This window comes from Lynx rufus, unplaced genomic scaffold, assembly GCF_022079265.1.
Source record: "Lynx rufus isolate CCGP_SWC_20201006 ecotype Redwood Valley unplaced genomic scaffold, mLynRuf1.p SCAF_8, whole genome shotgun sequence".
Taxonomy (NCBI): Eukaryota; Metazoa; Chordata; class Mammalia; order Carnivora; family Felidae; genus Lynx; species Lynx rufus.
In genome coordinates this window covers 90,489,437-90,517,252 of record NW_025814896.1, presented here as the reverse complement: position 1 = coordinate 90,517,252, position 27,816 = coordinate 90,489,437, and the positions used below count along the sequence as shown (strand labels likewise).

At 46.0% G+C, this 27,816-nt stretch overlaps 1 protein-coding gene across 3 annotated transcripts; it reads right to left on the bottom strand.

Moving 5' to 3' along the window:
* Positions 1 to 5,260: 5,260 nt before the first annotated feature.
* ACTG2 (actin gamma 2, smooth muscle) lies at positions 5,261 to 27,816 on the bottom strand. 3 transcript variants are annotated; one of them, XM_047069080.1, is made up of 9 exons: positions 27,534 to 27,816; positions 19,581 to 19,742; positions 18,613 to 18,741; positions 13,269 to 13,379; positions 12,937 to 13,021; positions 11,252 to 11,413; positions 10,283 to 10,474; positions 7,850 to 8,031; positions 5,261 to 5,482 (listed from the first exon to the last, which is right to left on the bottom strand). In XM_047069080.1, the coding sequence occupies exons 2-9, from the start codon at positions 19,704 to 19,706 to the stop codon at positions 5,339 to 5,341; spliced, it is 1,131 nt and encodes a 376-aa protein (XP_046925036.1). In that variant the 5' UTR covers positions 19,707 to 19,742; positions 27,534 to 27,816; the 3' UTR covers positions 5,261 to 5,338. The 3 variants fall into 3 exon arrangements, with proteins under 3 accessions (XP_046925036.1, XP_046925034.1, XP_046925037.1); XM_047069078.1 differs by lacking the exon at positions 27,534 to 27,816 and adding an exon at positions 25,387 to 26,187; XM_047069081.1 differs by lacking the exon at positions 27,534 to 27,816 and adding an exon at positions 24,322 to 24,343.

The following is a 27,816-nucleotide window of genomic DNA, read 5'->3' as shown; positions in this document are numbered from 1 at the left end:
TTAGTTCATTACATCCCACCTCGTATTTTGTCTCTTGAATGAAATAAACGTTCACTCTGTCGATTTGCACAGCAGCCAAAAATCCCATTAGGATAAAGTGGGTGGAGGCTCAGGATGTGAGTGGAACTCGTTTAAACCGTAGATTGGGCTCTGTGGGTGTGAACCACGGCGAGGGTGAGCTGCAGGCCAGCGTGGGGCGGTGGGGAATCTGAGTGGGATTTGTGAAAGGATGAGCAGAGCCAGAGTAGAGAGAGACTTGGCTGGTGTATAAACCTGGAGTCTTGCCGTCGGTGGAGACCTGTGCTCTGTGGAGGGTCAGGGACAGTTCTGAGCTGCTGCCACCCGGTGAGGCCTTGACTGGCTTTGTCCTGCCACCACCACCCCGTTGTCATAACGACCTCAGAACTAACGAGTTATGAAATGTTGTCAGAGGGTATTTCCACTTTCCATCGTTGAAACCACAAGAGTCAAACCAGGAGTCCAACAGTTAAAACGGCCTTCAGGCAACACCTTAGAGGGGGGAGGTTTTAGGAAATGGGTATCAGATTGCGAGGGGTTGGGGAAGGGTTCGTGGCTGGGACACCTGTCTTGCATAGCAAGCACGGGACCTTTTCTTATACTGATGTTTATATGAGATGATTGAAGTGATGTTCATTTATTAAGCACATTATTTTTAAATATAGATTATAAATTTATTTAGGATAACCTGGATGGAGCACTGATAGATACGGGAACAGCTAAAGTCAGTCCCATCCTCTGCTCCTACTCTCACAGGCACCTCCGTGTCAAATTATTGCTTACATTTCTTTAGCTATGTAAACTCAGACTTGGAAAATATTCATCCAAACAAGTTTGAGAGGCTCTCTGAGCCCCCAAGGTTTCCCTGCCCTCACTGCCATCTGGGATATCGGGAAAGTTAAATGACGATGTTGTCGGCCACTTTAGGTGCAGACAGGCAACTAACCTGTTCCTAAAAGTTATAATTTTTTTAGACTTTATAGTAAAGTGTAATAAGTAGTAAAGAAAAGCGCATGCATCATAAGTGTACAGTTTAATGAATTTCTCACAAACTGAAAACGTTCCTTGGATTCAGATAAAGAAATAGAGCATTGCTAGTATCTCCTGAATCCATTTGCCCTGCCAGTTACTACCCACCCCAAATAATCCATAGCCTGACTTCTAAGAGCAGACAATAGTTTTGCCTGGTTTTTAGATAAGTGGAATCATATAGTATTTCTTTTATTCAACCTAATATCTATCAGATTTATCCATGCTATATATGTAGCTGTAGTTCATTCTCATTTCTGTGTAGTATTCCAATATGTCACTATACCACTATGTATTTTCTCCATTCTACTATCGATGGACATTTATGAGTTTCTAGATTTGGGCTATTATGAATAGGGTTGCTATCAATATTCTTGAATATGTCTTTTGGTGAAGTTAAGCATGCAGTCTTCTTGGGTAATACCTGTGAGTGGAATTGCTATGTGATAGGTTATTTGTATGTTCAGCATTGGTAAATATTCCCAAATAGTAGATAGTTTTTATAGTGTTTGTCCCAATCGACTTGCACCATCATGGGTGAGCGCTGTGGTCATCCTATATTCTTTTTTTTTTTTTTTTTTTGGTCATCCTATATTCTTAACAACAGTTGGTATTGTCAGCTTTTTCGTTTTGTCCAATATGCTGTATATAGTTTTCATCTGCATTCTCCTGATGATTTACGAAGTGAAACACTCTTTCCTATGTTTGTTGGCTATATCGGTAACTTCTGTTTTGGAGGACCTAGTCAAGTCCTGTGCCCACTTTTCTATTGGCTATCTGTCTTTTACTTACTGTTCTTTGTTCATTCTGGATATAAAGTCCTTTATGAATATTTTCTCTCATTCTGTTCCTTGCTTTTAAAAAGCTTTCAAATTTCCTTGGTGTTTACTATAAGTAAAAAACTAAAATGGCCTAAATTGCCTGTCAGTTGTCCCAATATCAGTGATGACCCCTCTATTCCCTTTTATTTTGTAGTGTTCATTATTATGTTATATCATGGATTCATATCTTTCTTGGTCCTAATTCCAAATTCCCAAGAGAGAGAATCTAATTGGCCCAGCTGTGCCCCAAATGAAGGTCTCATGGAATGAACATGAGTATTTTGCCCCACCCCGTGCATAAAGAAGGAAGGCAATTAAAGGGATCATCATGAGCAAGGAAGACACCCAAAACGGTAGTGATCGGTCCCTCCTGGAAGGAGCAAACAGGGTGTTTTCATCCCCCCTCAGGTGATGGCCAGAACACAAAAAGCAGCAGTGTCTTGGTGAACAGAATTACATCCTACTTGTCTACAGGAATGAGGCCGCTTTACGCTCCTAGAGTTTGTCAGATATCTGCTGGGATGTATGAACAAGGGTTGATTACACTACACGGACTCTTGTCATTCAGCATCCATTTCTTCACCCAATTTTTGCCGAGCATCTACTATGTTATCAGGCACTCTTTCTAGTCCTTAGAGTACAGCTGTGAAGGACTTACTGTTTTCAAATGTTTGTAAGTGCTATTGTGACAAATAGATACAGACCCATATTACAAAAATGCTACAACATAGCCACAAAAAATAAGAAGGTAAACATATGCCAATGTGACCCTGACTTTCTTTTGCTGCTTGGATGTCTGGTCAGTTATAGTCTCATCTACATCGAAGATTTTCTAACGTGCTAGATGATGCTAAGTCAGTTTGGTTAAGCCGGGAAGTATGCTTCTAGAATCCTCTCCTGACAGGGCTTTGAGTTAGAGTCGGCCAAAAGAGGCCCAGGTATAAGATTCAGAAGGCAGAGCCTTAGCCATCGTCTGGGGAGATGTCTTTCAGATACTGTGACAGACAGATGAGTTCACAGAGAGATCCCAGCTTGTCCTCAAAGCCCTAGTGTCTCCTTCCTGATCATCCTACAGTTGTTTCCAGAACTTCACTTCCCCAGCTATTCCCACCTTCAGGTAAAGTCTCATTCCCATAATAAACCCCTTCTTCCCATAATGTGCATGGTGGCTCTGCTCCCTTGAATGCACTCTGACTAATATACCTAATCATAAAGGGAGGCATTTAGGGAGCGGTTAGGAGGCATTTAGGGAGCGGTTAGATAGCCAGGGGTGAGGGTTAAGAAAGATAATCCACAAGCAGCACTTACCTCCCGCCACACAGTTACCACCCAGTACACATTACGTGGTAAGTGATGGCTGCCTTCAGCTTGGCCTTCTGTGCCTGGGACATTATTGCTATATTTATCTTTAGTTGATTTCCTGATGTATTTCGTCTCTCCTCAAGCCATGTCACCCACCCATGTCCCCCTCACTATCAGCCCATAGTTTGACTTCCACTGAAGACTTCTAGGACAGCACTTCTTGAAGTGGGGCAAGACTGGGTGGGGAACAACCAGTCAGCTTCCCTGTCTTTCCCCACATGGAGATTCTGATGCACCCCTCTGCAGCAGGGATGGTCAGTGCTCCACATTTCCTCGGACCCTGTGTGTGTGTGTGTGTGTGTGTGTGTGTGTGTGTGTGTGTATGGCTGCCCTCTGGCCTCCTCCCCTTGCTCTCTCTCCCAACAGCCAGTGCCGGCAGCTTTTCTTTGCAATACTGCCCTCATACTACTGAAGCCCTTTCCCAGCACAGGTGGAAAGCCTGGGACTTTACCTCCCCTCCTCCCCCCCCCCCCCCAGAGTGCATCTTCACTCATCACTGATAGGCTAGTGTGAAAGCCCACTTGTATCCGGTCAGGCTTTCACAGAGCTCCCCTGCTGCTCTTCCTCTCCATTTTTGTTCTGCTTCTCTGATTCTGCTCACTGGTTTCCCCTGTGAGCGCTTCCTTAATAAATCGCTTGCCTGTGTAGCCTTACTTCAGGGTCTGCTTCTGGGAGACCTGTCTTAAAACATGAGTCCACTAAGGATTTTTGCAAAACATGCTTCTCCACCCCAGAGGACAAGCGTGGGGATGGTGGAGGAAGAGTGCCTGACATTGAGGTCTGTGCACCTCCACTGGGGTCCACTGTCTCCAAGTAAGTGTGTCTGGGAAGGCTCCCAGCCAAGTGGGATCTGCTCAGGGGCGGCAAGGATGGGACTTGGGTAGGCAGAGAGAGTGAAGGGTGTGCCAGGCAAAAGTGGGGATCTAGTTCTGCTCTTAACTTGCTAGGCGAGTGAGTTAGTTTGTAAACTAGCTGTAAAATGGGAATGATACTAGTACCGGCTAATAGTGTTATGGTGAAGAGCAAATGAGGAAATCATTGTAAAGCCCTTAACCTAGGGCCTCGTGTATTGTAAGCACACAACCAATGTTAGCTATCATTATTATCTCTTACTTTCTCGTAGTACTCTATGGGTGCTTCCATTTCACCTCAAATCATTGTCTTGCATATGTCTTCTCCCACTTTATGCAGTGAGACTTTGATGGGCAGGAATCATCTTTGCTGGATACATAAATTCCATGTGGGCTTACCCAGTAATAGCAGATGCTGAAAATTCAGTCAATACTTGTGAAATTAAACAAAATCGACCGAGGGCAGAGAGTGGGGAGCAAGTAACAAAAGAGAAAGAGAATGAGAGAGAGAGAGAGAAGAAGGAGGAGGAGGAGCAGAAGGAAGAGAAGGAGAAGAAAAAGGGGGGAGGGGAAGAGCAAGAAGGGGGAAGGGGAGAAGAAGAAGAGGAAGGAGGAAAGGAGAAAAAGAAAGAAAAACATATTCTTCCTAAGAATGTTGCTCCTTTCTTAGTTAGCTTCAGGGCAAGATACAGCCTAATGCTCAATAACAAAGGACTTCATAGAGACTTAAGCCACTATGACCTTCCTCCACACAAGTTCAAACATTGTGTTTGAACCATTCATATGTCACACCCTATAATCCTTGTGTTTCTCTTTGTGTTCATGTTCTCTGTGTCTTGCCCTTGAGTAAAAGGATGTACATCTCTGAAAGCCTTTGTTTCTTAACACGCCCCCCCCCAAGAGTCATCTAGCCCTCATTCTTACTCATGTTGAAGGAAAAGGAAACAAGGTAGTAGAGTGAGAGTACTAGCTTTAGAGTTAGACACACTTGGATTTTAATCTTGGTTCTGTGGTCTTCAGCAAGTCCTTAACTTCTCTGAGCCTCAATTTCCTCATCCATAATATGGGGATATGTGTATCTCACAGGATCATTGTGTGGATTAAAAATAAGGTGTGAAAAGTCCTTAGCACCATGTAAAAGCCCAGGGGGGAGGAGAGAAAAAGCCCCACGCAGAGAAGTAAGGCTTGCAGGTTTTAATATTTCATGATTAGTAACAGAGCAGTCTCAAGGGGATCCCCAGAGAATCTGTTCTGACTTTAGAAGCACTTCCTGTGGACAATGGAGGGCCCTGCCTCATCATACTCAGGCTTGCTGATCCACATCTGCTGAAAGGTGGAGAGAGAAGCCAGGATGGAGCCTCCAATCCAGACTGAGTACTTCCGCTCTGGGGGAGCAATAATCTGCAAAGAATAAATGTGGTGAATCACCGTCAGTCCCCAAGGGAAGAGCGAGGTGGTCTGGGAATCCTCTCATTACAGAGCGAGCTGCCCCAAGTAAGGACAGCTGCACGGTCAGAAACAAACAGGGTAAACCTTGTGGTAGATTAGATTGTTGCTCAGATCTTTGTCCCTCCCTCTCCCCACCCCGCCCCCATGGGAAGGATGCGTTGCTTCACCCTGTGGCTTTGGTCTGGGCCTTGTATTTGCTTTGACCAATGGGACTTAGGCAGACGTGATACAAACGGGAGCTTGAAATGCACTTCAGTCATGCAGCCGGGCAGGCTCTCTTGTGCCTCTGCCACCTTCAGGGGAAGGGCTTCCCTTGAGAAGCTGCTGGCCCTTCACCTGGGCCCCACAATGAGATATGGACCTGACCTGAGCTGGCTAGACCTGCAGGGCTGCCTAGCCGGGCGTGACTTAGATTGGCCGACTCCCAGCTGATCTGCAGATGCACAAGCAACAAACACTTAGTGTTAGGTCCCTGGGATTTCGCAGTTGCTTGTGCCTCAGCCATAGATGACCCGTGCAAACACCTGCAGGGAAAGTGCTGCTCTGTTCCTGCCTGGAGTTCGGACGCATGGGCGGCTCAGCCAGTCTGAGTCTTCCAATCCCGAGCCAGCCGGTCCACTCACACCCTGTCTTGAGCTTCATCTGTCAACAGCCACTTATATCTGACAAGTTCTCAAGTTCATACACACACGGTTCATCCTTGCCCCTGCAAGTCCTGAGCTTAGCCTTTAGAAATTGGTTGTCCTGTCAAACAATTTTGAACTCCACCTAAAAGCAGGTCCAGAAAGACTGCTATTAAAGGGTCTAAGAATTCAGTGCTAGAAGAAACCAGACACTGGATTTTTTTTTTTTTTGTCTACTTAGGCTCTCTCTACATATTTCCTAAATTGCAGAGATCATGGAATTGGAGAGGAAGAAGAGTCTTTAAAAGTTATCTTATTATTCAGTCAGACAAAAGTCACTTGGTCACTCTTTGGACTGACACTTCAAGGACAGCATGGCCACTTTATTGCTGCGCCACTCTGGTTGTGAGAAAACACTGGGCTGTCCTGGGCTGGTGTCCTTGGTCTCACATCTCTTCTTCCACATCCTTGCAGCCTGTCTCATCTCCCCAATTCTTCTGTACAAATCCTGCTGTCCAGTTTGGCTGGGGGTGTTTGTCCCTGCATACACACACCATGGGGAACCTTTGTGCTCTGTATTTTTCCTGCTTCAAGTGCCCTTTCCCCTCCTCTTGTCTTATTTAAGTCACCCTCTCAGTGATCATGTCTACGAATCACTCAGGGCAGTGGCTCACAAATTGGGATATGCATCAAAACGCTGGTGTTCGTTTATCAATGTAGGTGATGGGACACCCCAAATCTGTTGAGCCAGAATCTGGGGGCGAGGCGAGGTGTGAGATCCTGACACATGATCCTGGTAAAAAGCCCCTGCCCTGGCCCTGGCACAATGCCCCCGGTATGGCAGGCCTTAGTAAGTACGGTGGCTCCAGTGGCTCCCGGTGACCTACTCTGCTTCCCTGTGCTGAGCACCATATGCTAGAAAGGGGGAAGGCCTAGGGCAGCCCTCCTTTGTGAAAAAGGTTCTTAGAACACATTTCCTCAGATCAGGCCTACTCCCAGAGACCACCTTGACTGTGAGACTTTGTAACTTTTAATCTATTCATTATCTGTATTCAATTCCCAACTCGTTTTCTAACCCTGCTAGAAGCAAATCTCCTAGAAGCCCTAAAAGCTCTGTATGGTTGTTGGGGACCAGAGGCTGGGGTGGGCCCCTGTTCTGATGAGGCCTGTGAGGTGAGCCGCCCTGGTGAGCAGCCACATGGGGAGGACCAGAACCAAGAGGAGACAACAGATCAAAGGCTGCCCAGGAATCAAGTGATGTGTCTGTGAGTGAACCAGCAGCCTGACCCACGCCACACTTTCTCTCCGAAACTTTGACCCTCCTCTGGGGCAACACAGCCCTTTTAAAGTCTAAAGATGCTGTAGTATTGCTTCCTTCTTTTCTTTCCATTTCCCTCCTCCTGATTGCATCCTCAACCCCCTCAATATTCTCGTCATCCCAAGCTCTTTCACCCCCTTCTCATATGACATCACGTGATTACATTTGAGATACCATGCTAAACATATCTCCAGCTCACCAGTGCCCAAGGAGCATAATCCCCTGAGATGAAATCTGCCCTAGACCAGGACGATGCTGAGCCCAGGAGACCACCAAGCTATGGGCCTGGCAGAGAGACTTGGAGCATCTCCCAAGTAGGCAGGTCTTTGGGACCTTTGTATTTTCCCAAAGGGTGGAGGGAACTGGGACAGGACCCACCTTGATCTTCATGGTGCTGGGGGCCAGGGCTGTGATCTCCTTCTGCATCCTGTCAGCAATGCCAGGGTACATGGTAGTGCCCCCGGAGAGGACATTGTTGGCATATAAGTCCTTGCGGATATCGATGTCACATTTCATGATGGAATTGTAGGTGGTTTCATGAATCCCGGCAGACTCCATGCCTAGTACAGGTCGTAGTATCTTGTCAACATCCATCACGTCATAAATACCCACACTTTCAGCTCCTCAAGTGACCCTTCTGTTGTTGCAGCGACCTCAGTACACACCCTTAATCACCTCCCAGGATTAGACCTCTAACTGGCCAGTGGTTCTTCCTGTTCTGACTGACCTGTCACATTTTTCACCCAAGATACATTTCTTTTTCTTTTTTTTTTAAGTTTATTTATCTTGAGAGAGAAAGAATGCTAGAGGAGGAGGGGCAGAGAGAGAGAATCTGAAGCACAGGCTTCTGTGCTTCTGACAGCACAGAGCCTCATGTGGAGCTTGAACTCACACAGTGTGAGAACATGACCTGAGCTGAAATCAAGAGTCAGATGCCTAACCAACCGAGCCACTCAGGAGCCCCACCTGAGATATATTTCTAAGGGAACATTCCACTGTGTCGTCTTTTTTCAAGCCTTATTGAGCTAGAATTCATATATCATAGTTTTCACCCCTTTAGAGTTCAGTAGCTTTTAGTATACTCACAGATTGTGCAAACTCTAATTTCCAAAACCTAATTTCAGAACATTTTTAACACCCCAAAAAGAAACGCTGTCCCCATTAGCAGACACTGCCATCTCCCCTGTCACCCCTTGCCCAGACCTAGATAACCACATATTTATTTTCTGTCTCTGTAGATTTGCCTGCTTTGGGCATTTCACATAAATGGAATCATATAATACGTAGCCTTTTGTGTCTAGCGCCTTTCACTTAATGTTATGTTAATGTTAACATTTCATATAATGTTTTCAAGGTTCATCCATGTTAGAGCCTGCGTCAGTTCTTTATTCTCTTTTATTGCTAAACAGTATTCCACTGCGTGGATATACCCATCATATCATCTTTGACAGCCCCCTAATCTAGAGGTTACATCTAGCTACCTTAGCCTGGCACCAAGACTTTCCACAGTGAAAGGCCTGCATGCCCAACCAGCTCGTGCCCACCTACCTAGTCTCCCCCACCTCTAGTAGTTTCCCCATGTGACAGAATTTCACACTGAGGTTAGAGGAATCTTCCTAAAATACAAACCTGACCCTGCTACACTGCCAGCTAAAAACTTGCAGGGATCTTCATTGCTAGTATGATTAAACACCATGCTCTTCGTGGGGTCTGGCAACTCCTTCCAGTTTCCCCTGTGTGCAAACACACACACACACACACACACACACACACACACACACCCCTACTTCTCCCATCATGTCCCAAATAGAACATGACCTTTCACACCTCCATGTCTTTATAGGTAGCCTTCCATCCTCCTTGTAGGCCATTCCCATCCTGCACTCCTTCCGTCCCCAGATACCATCAAATGATACTCATTCTTCAAGATGCTGTTCAAATGTTCACCTTCTCTAAGAAGCCTTCACTGATTTCCTAGGCTTCTATCGCTTTGTGCAGTTGGTATATAACACTACACCATCTATCAGCATTTGCTCACAGGCCCATCTCTTCTTATACACTCCTCGAAAAAAGTAGTTGTCCTTGTATTAAATATTCTCTTATTTAATCCTTGTTGTAACCCTATCTAGTAGGTACTATCATTATTTATACTTTATAGATGAGGAAACTGAGGTTTGAAGAAGGTAACGCATCCAAGGTGACAGGGTCTGAAGGGGCAGAATCAGGACTTGAGACCAGGTCTGCCCCCAGACCCATTCTGTTTACCACTGTGGGTTTTGGTCCCAGTGACCTAAATGTTGGGCCATCCAAGAAGTGTCTTGTGTATTAACCTTATTCTTAGTTTTATGTTACATTCCCTATTCTGCTTTTCCTTTATTTTGATTTTCCTATACTTTTATTTAAAATCAGATTTTATCGGGGCACCTGGGTGGCTCAGTCAGTTGAGCGTCCGACTTCGGCTCAGTTCATGATCTCCCGATTCATGAGTTTGAACCCTGCATCGAGCTCTGTGCTGACAGCTCAGGGCCTGGAGCCTGCTTCAGATTCTGTGTCTCCCTCTCTCTCTGCCCCTCCTCCACTTGCACTCTGTCTGTCTCTCTCTCTCAAAAAGAAATAAACATTTAAAAAATTAGATTTTATCTAGTTGTATTGTTGATGTGTTTTTGGTTCTTCTTGGAAAAATGTGGGCTATGTATAAACCATAAACAAAGTGTGCACGGCTCCTGGTGTTTCTCCCTCCGTCCCCCCACCCCTCTACCTCACCCCCCCACCCCCGCTCTCGATCAGCAGGGACAGTGGGCAACACCTCACCTATGAAAGAAGGCTGGAAGAGGGTCTCAGGGCAGCGGAAGCGCTCATTGCCAATGGTAATGACCTGCCCATCTGGCAGCTCATAGCTCTTCTCCAGGGAGGAAGAGGAGGCTGCTGTGGCCATCTCGTTCTCAAAGTCCAGGGCGACATAGCACAACTTCTCCTTGATGTCTCGCACAATTTCTCGCTCAGCTAGTAAGAGGAGAAATGACAGAAAGCAGATACTCTGTTCTGTCAGTTTGTCCTATTTTGATCTCCGTGAAAACCTCCTCCTCTACTCTGAATTCATTCTTAGGATAAATGTTAATTTTTCATTCCTCTTCCTAAAGTGCAAGTTCAAAATCTTGATTCCCAGGCAAAACTTCGCATGGGCTTTTCTCCTTGCCATCTTTACTCTGCCCTGACAAAGCTACAGGCCTTCCCGAGGGCCTTACAGGACACATTTCCGGCTAGATGGAGGAGAATCTGCTGTGATCTTACACAATCTAGGAAGGGCCCTGCCTAAGATCTCCTCTTGTCCAGGGTGGCCACTGAGGCATGACAACTTCCCCTTAGAAATTCAGACCTTATTTATTCCATGTGTCCTCAGACAAACCACAAATGCCCCTAAGAAACAAAATGCATCATCAGATTTTTGCTACCATTTAGCACTGTAAAAACCATCTCTGATCCTGGTGTGGATGTGGACAGAGGTAGCAGGTCCCTGGGGAAGCAGGGAATGCTCTGAAAGGGCACTTAGGAGGGTTTGTCGCCCTCCCGAGGGCATCTTGGTTGGGAACCTTCCTCCATAAATAAGGCCGCCTTGACTACCTGGTCTTGTCCAGAGGCCCAGCCCCAGCCTAGGGGCCTCCTCATCTATCCCAGGAGAGTTTGAGGGCAGGGGGCCACAGACTTCTCATCAAAGAACACCTGGTCCTAGATCAGATTTCATTCTGAGCTCAAGTGAGAATCAGGGAAGGGGCTGGATACCTGTGGTCACAAAGGAATAGCCTCTTTCTGTGAGAATCTTCATGAGGTAGTCAGTGAGGTCACGGCCAGCCAGGTCAAGACGCATGATGGCATGGGGCAGTGCGTAGCCCTCATAGATGGGGACATTGTGGGTGACGCCATCCCCCGAATCCAGCACGATGCCTATGGACAGAGGGATAGGACCCATGAAAACTTCTTGTCTTTCATCTTTCTGGGACCAGTTGCCAAATGATCCTCAATTACCATACTTTTCTTTAGCAGCTAAGAGAATTCACCCACCATAAGGATCAATAATAATATTTTTTGTGTACATCAATTCATTCTCCAAAATGAGAAGGTAGCTTTCTGGAAGGCAAGTAAAACATCTTCCCTTCTTGTATTCCTTAAAACACTTTCATAGTAATGCATACTTGTCAGTGTGCATCTCAATTGCACATTCTTTAAGGAGACTGGATAATTTGCACATCCTTCTGGCATTAAACTAACACATATGCACATGCATGGAGAATGTTAGATCTGGAAGGGACCATAAAAACCATCCAATTAAAAAAAAATAACATTCTTGACTGATGAAACTTATTAAACCATGGAGGGAAATGAGCTTTTCAACACCATAATAAATCTCAATCCATATCATAATCTGTGGAGAAACACTAATATTATTATTGAATCATTATTATTTAATACAGTCGAGGATGTTCTAGCCAATGCAATATGACAGAAAATAGAAACAAGAGGTATTATCAAAAAGAAACAGAATTGTCATTATTTACAGATGATGAGGCTGTATACCTAGAAGACCCAAGAGAATCAACTGAGACATGGCCAGAGCTAATAAGATGGCTCAGTAAGGGCCCGATACGAAATAAACATCCAGAGACCGGTAGTTTGCACTTGTACAAGGATGCTGATCACAGCATATTTTATAATAAAAAATAAAAACTGGAGACAACCTAAAAGTCCAGCAGTAGAGAAATGGTAAAACAAATAAGTGAATTATAGAACCATCATACATTCCCCATCACTGTCCTTGTCATCAGCAGTGAAACAATCTTTTCATTTTGCCCCTCCCCCACTAGACCATTAGCTCTGGGATGGCAGGGCTGTCTCATTTGTCACTGTACGCCCATGGCCTGGTGCAGTCTTTGGCACCTGGTAGGGAGTAATGGGAAATGTCTGAAGAATGAATGAATGAATCAATCAATCAATCAATCAATCATTCATTGAATCAATGAATACTTGAATGAATGAACGTTGAACAATGTTCATGGAAGTTATAGAGTCCCCATTATAAATTGCTCTATCTTGAAGTTCCTTCTGTTTCCCTGAGCACCCTTCTATACCAAGGGCACATACATGTCCACCATCACAGGCGCATGAGCAGAAACATTCCAATACTGCTAGAAAGTATATGTAAGCTCAGGGACTGACTGTTGTGAGGGAAACAGCCCTCGCTGGATGTACTTGTCATGCTTCGTTCATATAAATTCTTGCCAGCTCTACTGGGTAGACCTGAATGCATTCCACATGGGCTTCCCTTCTGTTATCCCTAAGCAGGGTTTTCCCTGCACTTTGACTGTCCCTTTGATTCTTCTGAGCAGGAACTTCTGCAGGAGCCCAGCTTTCTCTACAGCACCTGCCCCCCCACATCAAGTCAGGAAGGGATCAGATTACAGGCTGCTCACCTGTTGTGCGGCCAGAAGCATAGAGAGAGAGCACAGCTTGAATGGCGACATACATGGCAGGGACATTGAAGGTCTCAAACATGATCTGAAAGGACAACGAAGAATGAAGGACGATCTGGCAGAAATCACAGCACCTCTTGGCTCACGGGATGGTTTGTAACCTTATTTAGGGCAAGGGCTGTGCCTATTTACGCCACCCCACCTCCCATAGGGCCTGACATAGACTACACACATAGCATGTCCTCAAAAATTTTTGCTGCACTGTTGTGTGAAAGGGAGAAGGGATCCATGCTGCTTTCTTGTGTCATGCTTAAGACTTCTTGGCCTCTTACCTGGGTCATCTTCTCCCTGTTGGCCTTGGGATTTAGGGGGGCCTCTGTGAGCAGGGTGGGGTGTTCCTCAGGTGCTACCCGCAGCTCATTGTAGAAGGAGTGGTGCCAGATCTGGTTGAGACAAAAGTCAAATGAGCTGAGGAGTCTCCTATAAAATTCCACTGGCATGTACATGCTGGGGGAGCATGACACAATGTCCACAGCATGGGATGGGTCTGAAGAGAAGACTGTCAGTCCTGGAAATTTCTGCTTAACCTTTGGAGTTTACATTCCTTTTCAACAGAGCCCTAGACAGGACTCAGATCTGGGGCCAATATACTTAGCGTCTTGATTATTTCCATAGGAAATTCCCTCCTCTTTACTCTTCTTCTGTTCCTCTGACTTTCTTCCCTGGGGGGCCAGACCCATTGCATCTCTCAGTATTCCTTGCTTCCTGGCTTCTGGCTATGCTTGGCGGATGGAAGACATCAGCAAGAGGCTGGAGAGTGGGAAGAGGGAGAGAGGTCAGGGTGTTTCTCCAAGCAATGGTGTGGCTCACTGTGAGCACAGCTCCTATTGGGTGGCTCCTCTTCCAGCTCTAGTGACACTGCCCCTAACCCACCTTTCAGGCTTAGGGTGTAAGAGCTTTCCTCTGTTCCTAGTACTTGGGTGCCTCAACGACTCTTCCTGGTTCCCTCCCCCTGCTCACACCTCTCTATGGGAACCTGACAGATATGCTTGAACTGTCACTATTACTGGCCAGGCTGGTGCTTTAGAGCAGGGTTTCCCAACCTCAGCACTTTGACATTTCAGGTTGGATAATTCCACGATGTGAGAGGCTGACCTATGCATCACAGGATGTTCGGCATTCCTGGCCTCCACCCACTAGATGCCAGTAGCACCTCTCCAGCTATGACAAGCAAAAATGTTTCCAATCATTGTCAAACGTCTCCCAGGAGGCAAAATTGCTCCTGTGGAGAATCACTGCTTTAGAGGAAGCTATTTCTTCTCACCGTGTCCAATGATCCAAGACAACCAAATAGGACTCTACATCTCAGAGGGATTCAGCAGAGTGGCAGGGACATAGGGCTCTGATTTCCTCAGAGGCGGGGCATAGGGTCATTTGCTTCCATTGCACCCATATATTTGTGGACTCCCGGCTTTGTGCTAGGATGGTGCTAACTGTAGTGAGGACAGATATGAAATCAGACATGGTCTCTTGATCTTGGTTTCAAGGCCCAGAGAGGAGTAAAACACCCAGGAAGACAAAATAGAAAGATATATCCACATTTTGAGTAAAAGAGGAGGCAGTTCATTATCTGGGGGATTTGAGTGGGCCCTGCAGGCAAAGGAAGGTCTCCAGAGGCTGAGAAGGGCATCTGAGGCAGAGGACATGGCAGAAGCCAAGGCCCTGTCTATGTAAGTTTCACAACAGAGATATGAATGGCAATGAGTCTTAATTGAGTGATGTCAGTATTTCTTCAAATGTGGGCCCCAGACGCTTTATCACAGAACGAGCTGGGGTGACTGCTGTTGGTGCAGGTTCCCAGGCTGGACCCTGGGTCCAGGAATCCGAATCATGGCTGTTGAGGCCAAATACCTGCACTTCATTTTCACTTAACTTTTTAGAGCTTTTACAAAGTACCTTAAAACTTAGAGATGTTGATAATTTTAAAATTATAGAACTATTTCTAAGAGGAGTAAAAGTCTCCCACATTTCCATCATCTAATAATAGTTAACACTTTGGCTTTTTCTTCTTACTAATCTTTCACCTTTGAGCATTTTCAAATTTATTACTATCACGACTTATTTATTTCATATACTTGTATTTATTTATTGTTACACTATTTTTATGTTTTTACATTCAATCTTGTTTCCTGCCACTGTTTGGTGCGTGTAACATAAATAATTTCTTTTTTCATAGTAAACATTTCTTTTTAATTAATTGAACATTTATTTTTAATGCTTATACAACATTTCATCATATGCTATCATATATTTAATTGTATTACTATTCATGGTATCTTTGATTTTCGTTTATAAATAATCCTATCATAGCTATCTTGTACATATTGTATTTCCTTTTTCTATTCAGAGCATTTCCAAAGAAAAGAATTTTAAAAGTGGAATTACTAGGCTATTAGCATGGTGATTGGAAGACCTTTTTAAAAAATGTATTTATGAAAGAGATGGGGGAAGGGCAGAGAGAGAGAGAGAGGGAGAGAGAGAGAGAGAGAGAGAAAGAGAGAGAGAGAGAGAAAATCCTAGCAGACTCTGCAGCACAGAGCCCAACACGGGACTCGAACTCACGAACCATAAGATCATGACCTGAGCCGAAATCAAGAGTCTGATGCTTAGGGGCGCCTGGGTGGCGCAGTCGGTTAAGCGTCCGACTTCAGCCAGGTCACGATCTCGCGGTCCGGGAGTTCGAGCCCCGCGTCAGGCTCTGGGCTGATGGCTCAGAGCCTGGAGCCTGTTTCCGATTCTGTGTCTCCCTCTCTCTCTGCCCCTCCCCTGTTCATGCTCTGTCTCTCTCTGTCCCAAAAATAAATAAACGTTGAAAAAAAAAATTAAAAAAAAAAAAAAAAAGAGTCTGATGCTTAACCAACTGAGCCACTCTGGCACCCCAGAAGACCTTTTCATTTCTTTTTACCAGCAAAGAGGCTAAATTACTCTTTCCTCCAGAATAAGAAAGCCCATTTTTCCCCTACCTGCATCCAGGGTTCTCACTCTTAATATAGGAAATAATTTGGTAGCGAAATATAATACCTCATTGTTTTACTTTGACAATTTACATTTGTTTCAAATGAGTTTAAGTGTTTTCAGATTTGCAACTTTTTATAATTTCTGTTTGGTGGATTATCTGTTCATGTCCTTTATTTATTTGCCCAGTGGAGACTTTGTATTTTTAGTCATCAATTTACATTGGCTGTTTATATTAATCTTCATTGCTCTTGTGAATTTTTTTGCAACTTGTTTGCCTTTTACATTTGGTTATGTTTTTCACATACTAGAAGCCATGATTTTTTGAAAATCACATTTGTCATTTTTTTCCTCTATGACTTCTTTCACCAGAAATTTGATAAATGCTCACGCTTACTATGCTGTATTTCTTTACCATTTGAATTTTTATATTTAACTTTTATATTCAGTTTATATGTGTTTGGTGAAATGGTGTATGGTAGGGGCCATAAAGACTTCCCATCCCCCAAATAACTCATCAGTTGTTCTGGAATAATTTGTTGACCAACCCTGTTCTCCCTTTGGTGTTCAAAGTTTCATTTATCATGTATTTCCTCTTTACCTTTGTGCTAGTACCAAACTATTTTAATTTGTATGCTATATTATATTTTAATATGTGAACATGGCAAGCTTCTCATAGTTTTCCTTACTCATTGTGTTCTCATAAATTTTGCCTTATTTATTTCTCCAAACGTACATTATTCATGATTACCCTGCAGAATTAAAAATTGTGATTTTTTTTTTTTTTTTTTTTTTACTCAAACTCATGGCAGCAGAAAGGAGGATGGTAGTTACCAAGAGCTGGGGGTGGGGAGACAGGGAGATGTTGGTCAAGCGGTACAAAGCCTTAATGCAGGATGAATAAGTTCTGGAGATTTAATGTATAGCATGGTGACTATAGGTAACAATACTGTCCTGTATATATGAAATTTGCTAAGAGTGTAAATCCTAAGTGTTCTCAGTACAAGGAAAAAAAAGTCACTATGTGAGGTGGTAGGTACATTGATTAGTTGGAATGTGGTGGCTCTTACATATATAAATGTGTATCAAGCCATCAGCTTGTACACCTTAAATATATACAATTTTAGGGGCGCCGGGGTGGCTCAGTCGGTTAAGCGGCCGGCTTCGGCTCAGGTCATGATCTCGCGGTCCGTGAGTTCGAGCCCCGCGTCGGGCTCTGTGCCAACAGCTCAGAGCCTGGAGCCTGTTTCAGATTCTGTGTCTCCCTCTCTCTGATCCTCCCCCATTCATGCTCTGTCTCTCTGTCTCAAAAATAAATAAACGTTAAAAAAATTAAAAAATATATATATACAATTTTAAAAATTGTGAGTTTTTTATTAGAAAGGCAATGAGCCTATAAATGAATTTGGGAAGATTTGACAGCTTTCCCCTATCCTATTTTTCTTTGAGGTGTATAATATATGTTTAGGAATTTCTTTAAAGAGGTCACACATTATTACTACTAAAATAATTACTGCTAAAATATTTTTATACCAAAATATTTTGTCTATTATGTTTTTGAATTAGATTCTGTTAGATACTATGAGTAATAGATGCCATTTACTGAGTACAGTGTTCCATGCCTTGAGATCATACTGAGTACCTAATTCAGTCTCCAAAGCAACCGTAATGAAGTATTTTTATCTACACAAATGGAGAAACTGAGGCTCAGAAGGAAGAACCCACTGCCAGACCTCCCTGCCACGGACTCCAGGGTCTGTGCTCTTAGCCACTGCACAGCGTAAAAGCTTCACACCCCAAATAACTGAATCTGGGATTTAGACAAGAGTAGAGTGTATTACAGATTTCACAGCAACATCCTCCTTTCTGGTCGCAGTCTGTTCGATAAGCATTCTATGGCACTTCAAAAGGCACTCCTTGCAAAAACAAGGATTCTCAGACAAATGTCAGCAGAACATATCAAAAGAATATTAGGAAGGCTCTATTAGCATTTCCCACATGTGATTTTGTTGATCACAAACTACCTTTTAAAAATCCCCCCCTTATCCCTGCATTTTCTTGTGCGCGCGTGCACACACACACACACACACACACACACACACATTTCTAGAAACCCCTAGAGAGTCCTACTTAGAACTTTCATTAGAGAATCATCATAACGATATGGCATTAATGCAGCTCCCTGAGGTCATGACAGGAAAAAATGAAAGGGAGAGAAGCCATTTGCCCCCATAGAGGCAGCAGCAGCATTGAGCACCTGCTAGAGCGAAAGCTGTTTGAAAGGATGAAGCTGGGCATTAGGTAGGACAGGTCCTCAGACCCCAGACAGGGAGTTAGGAAGCTACTGTAAGTTAATGAGGAGCTACCGAAGCTTCTCGAGAAGATGAGGGACACGATCTGATCTGTTTTTAGGAAGACTAGCTTTGCAGCAGTGCAGCGAATTCACTGGATGGTGAGGCTGGAGACAAAGAAATCAGGAAGCCATTGCAGCCGTCCAATGAGAGCCATTGGCAGCCCCACGGGGAGTGACCAGGGGGATGGACGAAGAAGGAAGGAAGGCTATGAGACACATCTTAGAGGCACTTGACAGGACAGAGGCCTGTGGGAGACGAGGGTCATGACGGTGTATTATTATACCAAAAGGGGGGAGTCCACCAATACCTTCTCCATGTCATCCCAGTTGGTGATGATGCCGTGTTCAATGGGGTATTTGAGAGTTAGGATCCCTCGCTTGCTCTGAGCCTCGTCCCCGACGTAGCTGTCTTTCTGGCCCATTCCCACCATTACACCCTGTAATGCAAAAGACAAGGAAGAAGCAGATTGGCTGAGGGCTCCACTTAGGGGGATCTAGGCACTGGAGGGGCTGTGAAGAAGGATACAGATGGGAAAGATATCTTTCTTCCTGGAGACAGGACAGAATGAGACATGGGCGAGGCAGGTACTGATGAATGTGGAGGTGGCGTGGAGAGAAGGGGGAGGGTTTCCTGTGGGCTCGTCTCTCTTCTCTCTCCTAAGACAACGTCATTTTCCGAGAGAGCAGGGCCTTCCATGCGCTTCTTCCCTCACTTCACACACACAGGGCTCACACTTGCTCTCCTCAGATACCCTCTGCTTACATTCTGACGTCCCCACATCTTGGCTCCTGCTCTTCTCTGCATATGAGGAGATCCTCCGTATCCTCAGTTTTCCCTTTTCTGCAAAGCCTCTCTTCCCTGGTCCCTCCACTCATATTTAATCTCTCCCTCCTTTGTGCTCCTCCTGGTGAAGTATTTTGCCTCTGTTGTAGCCTGTGATCTCAAGTTAGTTCACAGAGTGTACATTTCTTAAAAGCAAAGTTCTTATTTACTTGCAGGTATTTTTTACAAGTTTCTTCCAAAGACTTGAGCCAAACATAATACCATCCCTGCATGCCTGGGCTATGTTGGGTTTAGTCCTGGATATGTCTATTTGAAGGGTCTTGCTCTGTTAGTTAACTGGAAGCGAGTCCCCCCCCACCCCCAACACATGCACTCACAAAGCTCACACACACACATACACACACACGCGCGCGCACACACACGTCAGGTAGTCTCCACCATGCAGCGTTTACTCCTAGAGGCTCAAAGCCTTGGGTCCAGATGAGCACATACCTGGTGGCGAGGGCGGCCCACGATGGAGGGGAAGACAGCCCGGGGGGCATCATCTCCAGCAAAGCCAGCCTTGCACAGGCCAGAGCCATTGTCACACACGAGCGCAGTGGTCTCCTCTTCACACATGGTGAGTGTGGCCGAGTGAACCGGGGGCTGGAGCACCTTCGGGGCAGGGGGAGAAGAGAACTAGTCAGCGCCTTGTCAAAATCATGCTGGAGACAGGCTTCTTGGTTCTGAAGCTTGACTCCACCTCCAACCAGGGCCCAGTTCCACGAAGAGCAGACATGGGCCTGAACTCCCACTCCCTGGCAGCTGGACTTCTTCCCTGGAGCCTGCTGTCCCGGGCTGGATTGTGTCCCCACTGCCCCAAGTCATATGTTGAAGTCTTCACCCCCAGCATGTCAGAGCAGGACCATATTTGGCAATAGTGTCTTTAGACAGGTAATTAAGGCAGAATGAAGTCAATAATCTGACTGGTGTTCAATGGGACTAATCTAATAGGATGGATATCTTTATAGGATGTGGACATCAGAAGCGGCTCGGGGAGGAAGGGCAGCCTGAGAGGAGAGAGGATTCTGGACAGGAAGCCCAGTCCCTGGCTCTTCGGGTGGAGAAAGCAGCAGTCCGTCCGCTGATGCTCATCACTGCATTGGGATGGCTGCAAAGTGGTGAGGGAGTTCATTTTTCCCACATCTGTTGCAGGTTTTCTTTCTTTCAGGGAGGCTCAAAGACAACAGCTGACGACTCGTTGGCGCTCGGTTACAAAGAAGAAACAACAGAAGCTCAGGGAAGGGCGTGCAGACTGCCCCCTGGCCTGGGGGTCCCCCAGGGGGACAGGTGGAAGACAGAAAGGCCCTGGGCTCAGGGAGGTTAACTCTCAGCAGTCCAGGAAAAACAGGTGGCTGCTGAGGAGGAAGGCCCCGGAAGCTTCATTCAGAACATTTGACCACAGGCCGGGAAGGAGATAAATACTATGGAAATCTGTGACCCTGGCTCTTCCGTGGCCTCACATCAAAGGTGGACAAAGCAAGGAGGAGACAGAGACACAGGCTTGTGAATATGAGGTCAGAAAGGCAAAGTCGAGGCTGAGCAGAAGGTTAGTAACACACTTTAAGGCTAAAAGGAAGCTCTTCCCTGTTACATTCAAAGCAGAGTGGACACCAGGGAAGAAGCTGCTGTGACTTCCTGAATCCAGCTCTGCCTCTGTCCCTGTTCCCCCTGGGGTTCCCCATGGCCATGGATCAAGTCCCAGCCCTCTAACTCAGGCCACAGAGCTCCCCAGGGTCTGGCCGGGCCTGTGTCTCCAGGCTCACCTTCCCTCTTGCCCCCTCTTGGCCTTCTCACTCTGCCTATATGGACTTTCTTTCCATTCTCTGAACTGTGTCATCTTCTCTCCCTGCCGGACCTTGAGACGCAGGGTCTGGAGCACCCTCCCCTCACCTGTTTGCTACTCTAACTCCTATCACCTGCCAGGCCTCTGCATGGACACTGCATTTTCATGAGGCCTCTCTGGCCCACCAGTCTGTCAGTAGCCCCTCTTCTTGGCCCCACAGCACCTTGAACTTGCATGAGCAATGATCAACTCTGCATATCCCGGCTCGTTCGTAGCTCTGCAAAGGCAGGAGCTGGGTCTGTCCTGTTCCCCCCACGATTCTTCAGTGTGCCCAACACAATATCTGGCACAGAGTGTGCTTTTAAATGTTTGTCATCAAAATGAAGGAGTGAATTAATCAATGGGAGTCAAGGAGAAGGATTTTCAGAGTAACAAAGATAGACCAAACACTGGTAAGAGGAACTCAAGGTGTGAGATGAGATGGAGATTGAAGGACAGCACCCTCCCCTAGCTGCTTAAAACAATATTGTTTCTGGTCTGAGCAGTTTCTGGATTGCAGAGAAGATCCTAACTTCCTACCATGTTAGAAGAGTGGGAAATGAAGGGATGTCAGAAAACTGAAGATGGGCAAAGTTTGTTCTAATGTTCAAAAAGGGAAAGAAAGCAGATTTCTCAAACATCAGTTAATCTTGATATGCAAGGTAGGCAGGTTTCCAGAAGGCACTGTTAAAGAAGAAAGCATTATTAAAGAAGCAGTGATTTCTTATAATTACTAAGGGTTTACCAAGAACAAATGTTGACAGAGTGACAGCCTCCCCTTTTCCCCCGGGACTGCTGTGGGCTGGGAATGCAGAAGAAAGTGGGAGACCTTGGACCTTAACTTGATCATGGCATCTGACGAGGTCTCCTGTGATATCCCTATTGACAAAGCCATGTGGGCTGAACAATAAATGAGTTAGGCATATTTACAGCTGCCTGAATTACTGTCACTGAAAGGTGTTAATTAATGAGTCAACATCAACCTGGAGGCAGCAATATTCCTCCAGGCTCCACTCTCAGTCCTCTGTCACATTTTTATAAATGCGTTGGATGAAAATATGGGGTACGTGCCGATCAAACTTCCAGAGCTGGAAAGAGTATGATATTAAATGTGTTGGATGGAAGAATCAAAACCTAAGATGATCTCAAAAAACAGAGAAAATGAGCCAAGTCAAATAATATTAAACCTAACAGGGTAAATACGAGGTTTTGCACGTGGGTCGAAATAAGCAAACTGTGATAGCTCTTGTTTAGCATCTGTAAGCAGGACATGGGGTCTTGTGAAGAGGGAGCAGTACTCTGGGGCCAGGCTAAAAGCTAACACCACCTCTAGCTGGGACACCAGGTCCGATGCTTGCCTCCCCGCCCCCTCCCCGCATCTGGCAAAGGTGTGGGGAGGTGGGTTTGCATTCACAGCGGAGGTGTGCCAAATTGCACTGCATTTCAGAAGGGGAATTCGAAAATCCTTGTCCCCGGTCTTAAAAATGTGCATAACTTTTGACTCCACAAAGGCACTTCCAGGATTTCATCCTTGGGAAACACTCATGGGTGAATGCAAAGATTGGCTACGGGCTAGTTTATCACAGCTTAAAATAACCAAAATTAGAAGCCACGTAATATCAAAGGAAGTTGTCGAATAATAAATTGGCTTGTAAACTAACTGCCTGAAACCTTTGTATAATGGGGAGAGCAGAATAGTTAATGCAACAGAAAAGGGGTGAGCTGCACTGCTAGGTGAAACATACCAGTATTGGCCATGCTTCCATTTTTGGTAAAAATGTATTTTTAATTTTAAAAAATGTGGGGCTCTTCACATAGATTATCTATTTAATCCTCATAAAAGCCCCAAGGGAAAATGTTTTTATTTCTATTTTACAGATTTGGAAACCAAGTCTCAGAGAAGGGAAGGAACTTGGCCCAAGGTCTCAGTCAAGAAGAGGCAGGGCTGGCATCAACTCAGAACAGGTTCCAAAGCCGGAAGCTTACACCTTCCTTAGTGAAACTGTCCTAACTTCTCCATGTTTGGTGTTTTTGCTTCTGTCTCTCCATCTCTCTAGAGCCGTTGGCAGCAAAAGGCCGAAACAAAAGGATCTGTGTTCACTTCTCTTTCTGAGCCTCTGCACCCCTCCTATGCCAGGACTAAGTCTGGGTTTATGTTTACAGCCCTCAAAACTAACTCAGTGCTTAGCAAACAGTAGGTGCTCAATAAACAGTGGGTGACCCCCCACCACCACCCGAGTGGCCCCTTTCCAGACCTGATCTGCCCTGCCCCTGGGATCCCTGGGTCCCCACAGTCCAGTCTCCTGACAGCTTGCTCACACGGGCCTGATTTGAATCACAGGGAGACAGTTTTCTCTTCACAAGCTGGTCGGCTACCAGTTGTGCTGCCCTGTTCTAGCAGGTGGTCCACCAGGAAGGGAAAACCACCTCAAAAGCTAGAAGGTGGCCGAGAGGAAAAGCTGCATCTCTGTGACTATCTCCCTCTGGGGTCCCCTCAGCATCCCTCTCTGGTGTGATTTGTAGTTCAAGCCTGTCTGGCTTTTCAATGGACCCTTTTGTCTCCCGCTGAGTTCCCCACACACAGAAGGAGAGGATTGGACTTTGTTTCCCAAGCCGAGCAGCAGCTGAGACAAGCCACAAAGCAACTTAAAGCTGTCAAGTCAACAATGCCATTGTGCAGCACTTTAGCTGGATTTAAATCTGCTTTTTTGAAGTCAGAACCAAATGAGAAGTGACAGAGGTAAAGACAGGGGTAGGGCTGCTGGCCTGGAGTGGGGCCTCCACAGGGTCCCACACTGCCTGGGAAGAAAGGTTTCACCATGAAGGCAGGCTCTCCTGGAATGTCTTTGCCAAGAGAAATTCTAGACCTTTCTCAGCTGCTTGCTGGTAATCTGTGGCTAGGCTTGAGTGTGTCAGCTGAACCAAAGCCAAAGTCACTGTGGTTTCCCGGGGTCACAACCATTCTGTGCTCACAGAAAGCCAACAGAATTATTCTGGCTCTTTCAGCACATCTGGTCTTCACTGAGGATTTCAGAGTTAGAAACCCAGCTCCACCCCGCCCCTCAGGGTGGTCAAAACCCAAAGACATAATGGGTGCCAAAAAATGTGTTCATTCACTCATCTCCCTGGCCACCCTCAGGCAAACATGAGGGCAGAGACGTTAGCCCCCCAACCTGTCACTCTGAAGGAGACAAGATTTGGCTTCAGAGTTCTTTCCAGCTTCCCTTTCTTTCCCCTTCTCCTCCCTCAGGGTACCCCCTTCCCATGGCCCCTTCCCCCGAATCCCCCTCTGGCCTTCAGTTTCCTGGAAAGGGTAGCATCTGTCTCCTGGGATTGTGAAGCAAATGAAATAATGGAAATGTGGCGCACCTGGATGGCTCAGTCGGTTGAGCATCTGACTTTGGCTCAGGTCATGAGCTCGTGGTTCATGAGTTTGAGCCCCATGTCCAGCTCTGTGCCAACAGCTTGGAACCTGGACCCTGCTTCAGATTCTGTGTCTCCCTCTCTCTCTGCCCCTCCCCCGCTCATGCTCTGTCTCTCTCTCTCTCTCTCTCTCAAAAAAAAAAATAATAACCATTAAAAAAAAAGAAATAGTGGAAACGAAAGTGCTTTATAATTGTAAATCAGGATCTGCAAACTAATGCCTGTTTTCGTGGGCCCCACCAGCTAAGAATGATTTTGACATTTTTCAGTGGTTGCAAAAAACGCCAAAGAATAATATCCTATGACTTGAGAAAATTATATGAAATTTGAATTTCAGAGCCTATCAATAAAGTTTTATTGGAACACAGCCACACCTGTTCATTTACATACCGTCTATGGCTGCTATCCCTATGATGGCAGCCTTGAATAGTCGCCACAGAAACCTTTAGACTTGCAAAGCATAAAATATTTACTATCTGGCCTTCCTCAGAAAAAGTTTGCCAAACCCTGTTGCAAAGGGCTGCAAAAATCATAGTTCTTATGACCTCTCTTACTCTTCTCTATCAGAACTTGCTCCCATAATGAAGTCTGTCATATTGGAAGGAGGTGAACCATCCACTTCACAAATCAATGATTACTAAAGGGAAGACTGAACTTACACCACTTTCCAAAGGCATTTTCATTTCAGTACAAAATGTAAGTCCTGAAAGGAAGGCCTCTCAGATGGTGGGACCTCAAACAACAGTTGGAGAAATATTTTGCAGTGAGGGCTTCAAACGACATTAAGCAGCTGCCTATAATAATCTGCAGACACACATATCCATACAATTAGCCTGGCAGAGAGAAATAATTTAACAAAAAACGCTCCTGCGGTGGAAAATTCTAGCAGCAGCACCTCTAATCAACTTTGTTACCTTGACTTCGTTGGTATACTTAACTAAATTAAAAATGACTTCTGGTTAGTAATATTTCTGATCCTCAGGAATCTGCCGTTTGGGCCTGTTCTTTTACCTGCGCCTCTCTCTTGCTCTGCCGGATCCGCTCAGTCCAGACCCCTCTCCCGGGCTCTAGAAGACTGCCTGCAGGGCATCTATACCCCAGACCCCTAGCACCTCGACTCCACCTCCGGGGCTGCGGCCTTCATCACCATCCCCTACTTGGAACCGCCCGAGAGAGAAGAGCACCGCCCACTCTGGAGGCCACGCCCAACACCCGACTCCTCCCACTGCCCTCCCAACCAATCCTGGGGTCTTGTATTTCTGATTCCGCGCCACCGCGGTGCTCCAGCTCAGGGCCTCTGCACTCTTCGGTAGCGCTCTCGCCCTGTTCCAGTCCACTCTCTTCACCGCTGACAGAGCAGTCCCTTCAAAGGGCAGATCTCTTGCCGTCAGCTTCTGTTGTCCCCCATTGCCTAACCCTTTAGTGTATGAAGCCTTAGTAATCCAGCGCTGCCTGCCCCTCTGTTTAAACTGTCCCTGCTTCCTGTCTTGAAATCTAATTCATTGGAGTTGAGCCACTTCAACAGTCCAAAGACCATGCTTCCCTGATTTGGGGACTAGTCCTACATCAGTACCCTGCTCAGGTACCCTTCCTCCAGGAAGCCTTCCCAGATAACTCCAGGACTGGGTGACGGCCCCTCCTGGGCTTTATCTGTTTGTTTGCTCATCTCTCCTAGTGATTGCAGAAGCCTCTACACTGTCCCTAAGGAGCAGGAGCCTGACACATAATAAGTACTCAATAAATGTTGGTGCAATGAACAAAGGGAAGGAGAAAACTCTAGCCTCAAAGTCATGATGTCATACTGCCCATTTGGTATCCCAGACCTGGCATGTAGTATCTCATTGCTCATGGCATTTTCTCCAAGTACCTATCCATCTCCACCAGAGGAAGCTCAGTTTCTTTTCTGCTCAAAGGCTAACCTCCAAGTCTAAACTTGTTCGAATAGTAAAAAGCAAGCCCTCAGTGCCTCCCTGTGCAAAGTGTGGTTCCAGAACTGCAGCCTCAGCATCACTTGGGAGCTTATTAGGAATGAAGATTATCAGACCCCACCCCAGCCTACCGAATCAGAATCTGGGGTGGGGTGGAAGACAATCTGTGTTTTAACAAGCCCTGCAGGTGATACTTAAAGCACTCAGGGCCAGGCCCTAACAGTGTTGAGCTGAGCACCCTATAAATGTATTATCTCATTTAATCCCCACAACAACACTGCCAGGTAGGTATTATTACTAGCACTCCCATTTTACAGGTGAGAACATTGGGGTCACCAAGTAACTCTGGCAGCTGGGCAGTCTGCCTCCAAGAGCTCCACCACTGCACCAAGCTGCCTCAGCCACAAACAGATGTTCACAACTCTGGTCACAAAAGTGGAAACAGCCCCTTGGTCTCATTTCCCTCTTAATTATTTGTGCGTGCATGTGTTGCAGGGGATCGGAGGGGAGGATGAAGGCATTGGTAGGTGGTTTCACAGCTGGGTGTGAGACTTTTGGGCAGGTCACTTAACTTCTCTAGGCCTCAGTGTCTTCAGAATGAATTAGATGACTGTCATGTTCCCGCCAGCCCTAAACCTGCATGATGCCACAGGACACTTGCCCGTGCCCCAACCCTGAGTTTCCACATCCCCCAATGACCCTGGAGCCTTCAAGGACTGAGAAAATTCTCAATTCATCTCAGCCAAGCATGAATCAGAGGAGAGTGAGACCCACAAGGGGACTGAAGAAAACACACTTCCATTCCCAACACAGACATCTCATGGATCCTGGGACCATTGTTGGCTTTGATTCAAATACCCCGAGAAGAAGCTGTTTTCCTGCAAAACATCCACTTCCCTAAAACAGCCTCTCAGACATTCTGAATCATGACAAAGGACATGAGGTTATAGATCTGCAGTGGCCCAGGTGAGCAGGGTGAGTAGAGACCACAGGTGTTCTATCCCACCCACCATCCAGTCGCAGGGCTGTCCAGCATGCCCCATGCCCAGAGATGCCTTTTCCTGGAAGGCAGCAGCATGCCCGGAGGCCCCACTGCCCACCGAGCGCCTTGACATGTGAGCTGGGCCAGCGTCACGGAAGCCAGGCCAATCTGGAGGCACCTCCCGCACCCAGGGGGCCAGGCAGCCTCAGAAAGGAAGGGATGGCAGAAGCTGTGTGTGCAGTACTCACCAAGTATACGAGAGGTCCTTCTCCCAGTGACGGAGGGCTGGTGTGTCTTTGGCATAAATACCAGAGCAATATAAAACCCCAGAGGCGGATCTTCTTTAAACAGAGTCCCTAAAAAGGCCAGCTGACGGTGTGTTAACAATATTACCATATAAGGTGGTTTTTTCAATAAATCGGCCTAGGGGGGTGGGGAAGGGGGCTGGGTAGAGTGAATTATCATTTGAGAAATGTATGCAAAAGGACTCCAGTGGCAACAGCCCTGGTGCTGGCGGATTTGTTCCTTTTA

Bases quoted from the DNA above. Each gene is read 5' to 3' on its own strand.
- ACTG2 (XM_047069080.1), bottom strand. From the start codon at position 19,706: ATGTGTGAAGAGGAGACCACTGCGCTCGTGTGTGACAATGGCTCTGGC. The intron at 13,022-13,268 runs GTAAGAGGCCAA...TTGTCCTTTCAG, and splicing joins ACAGGGAGAAGATGACCCAG to ATCATGTTTGAGACCTTCAA. The intron at 10,475-11,251 runs GTATCCAGCCCC...TCCTCTTACTAG, and splicing joins CTATTCCTTTGTGACCACAG to CTGAGCGAGAAATTGTGCGA.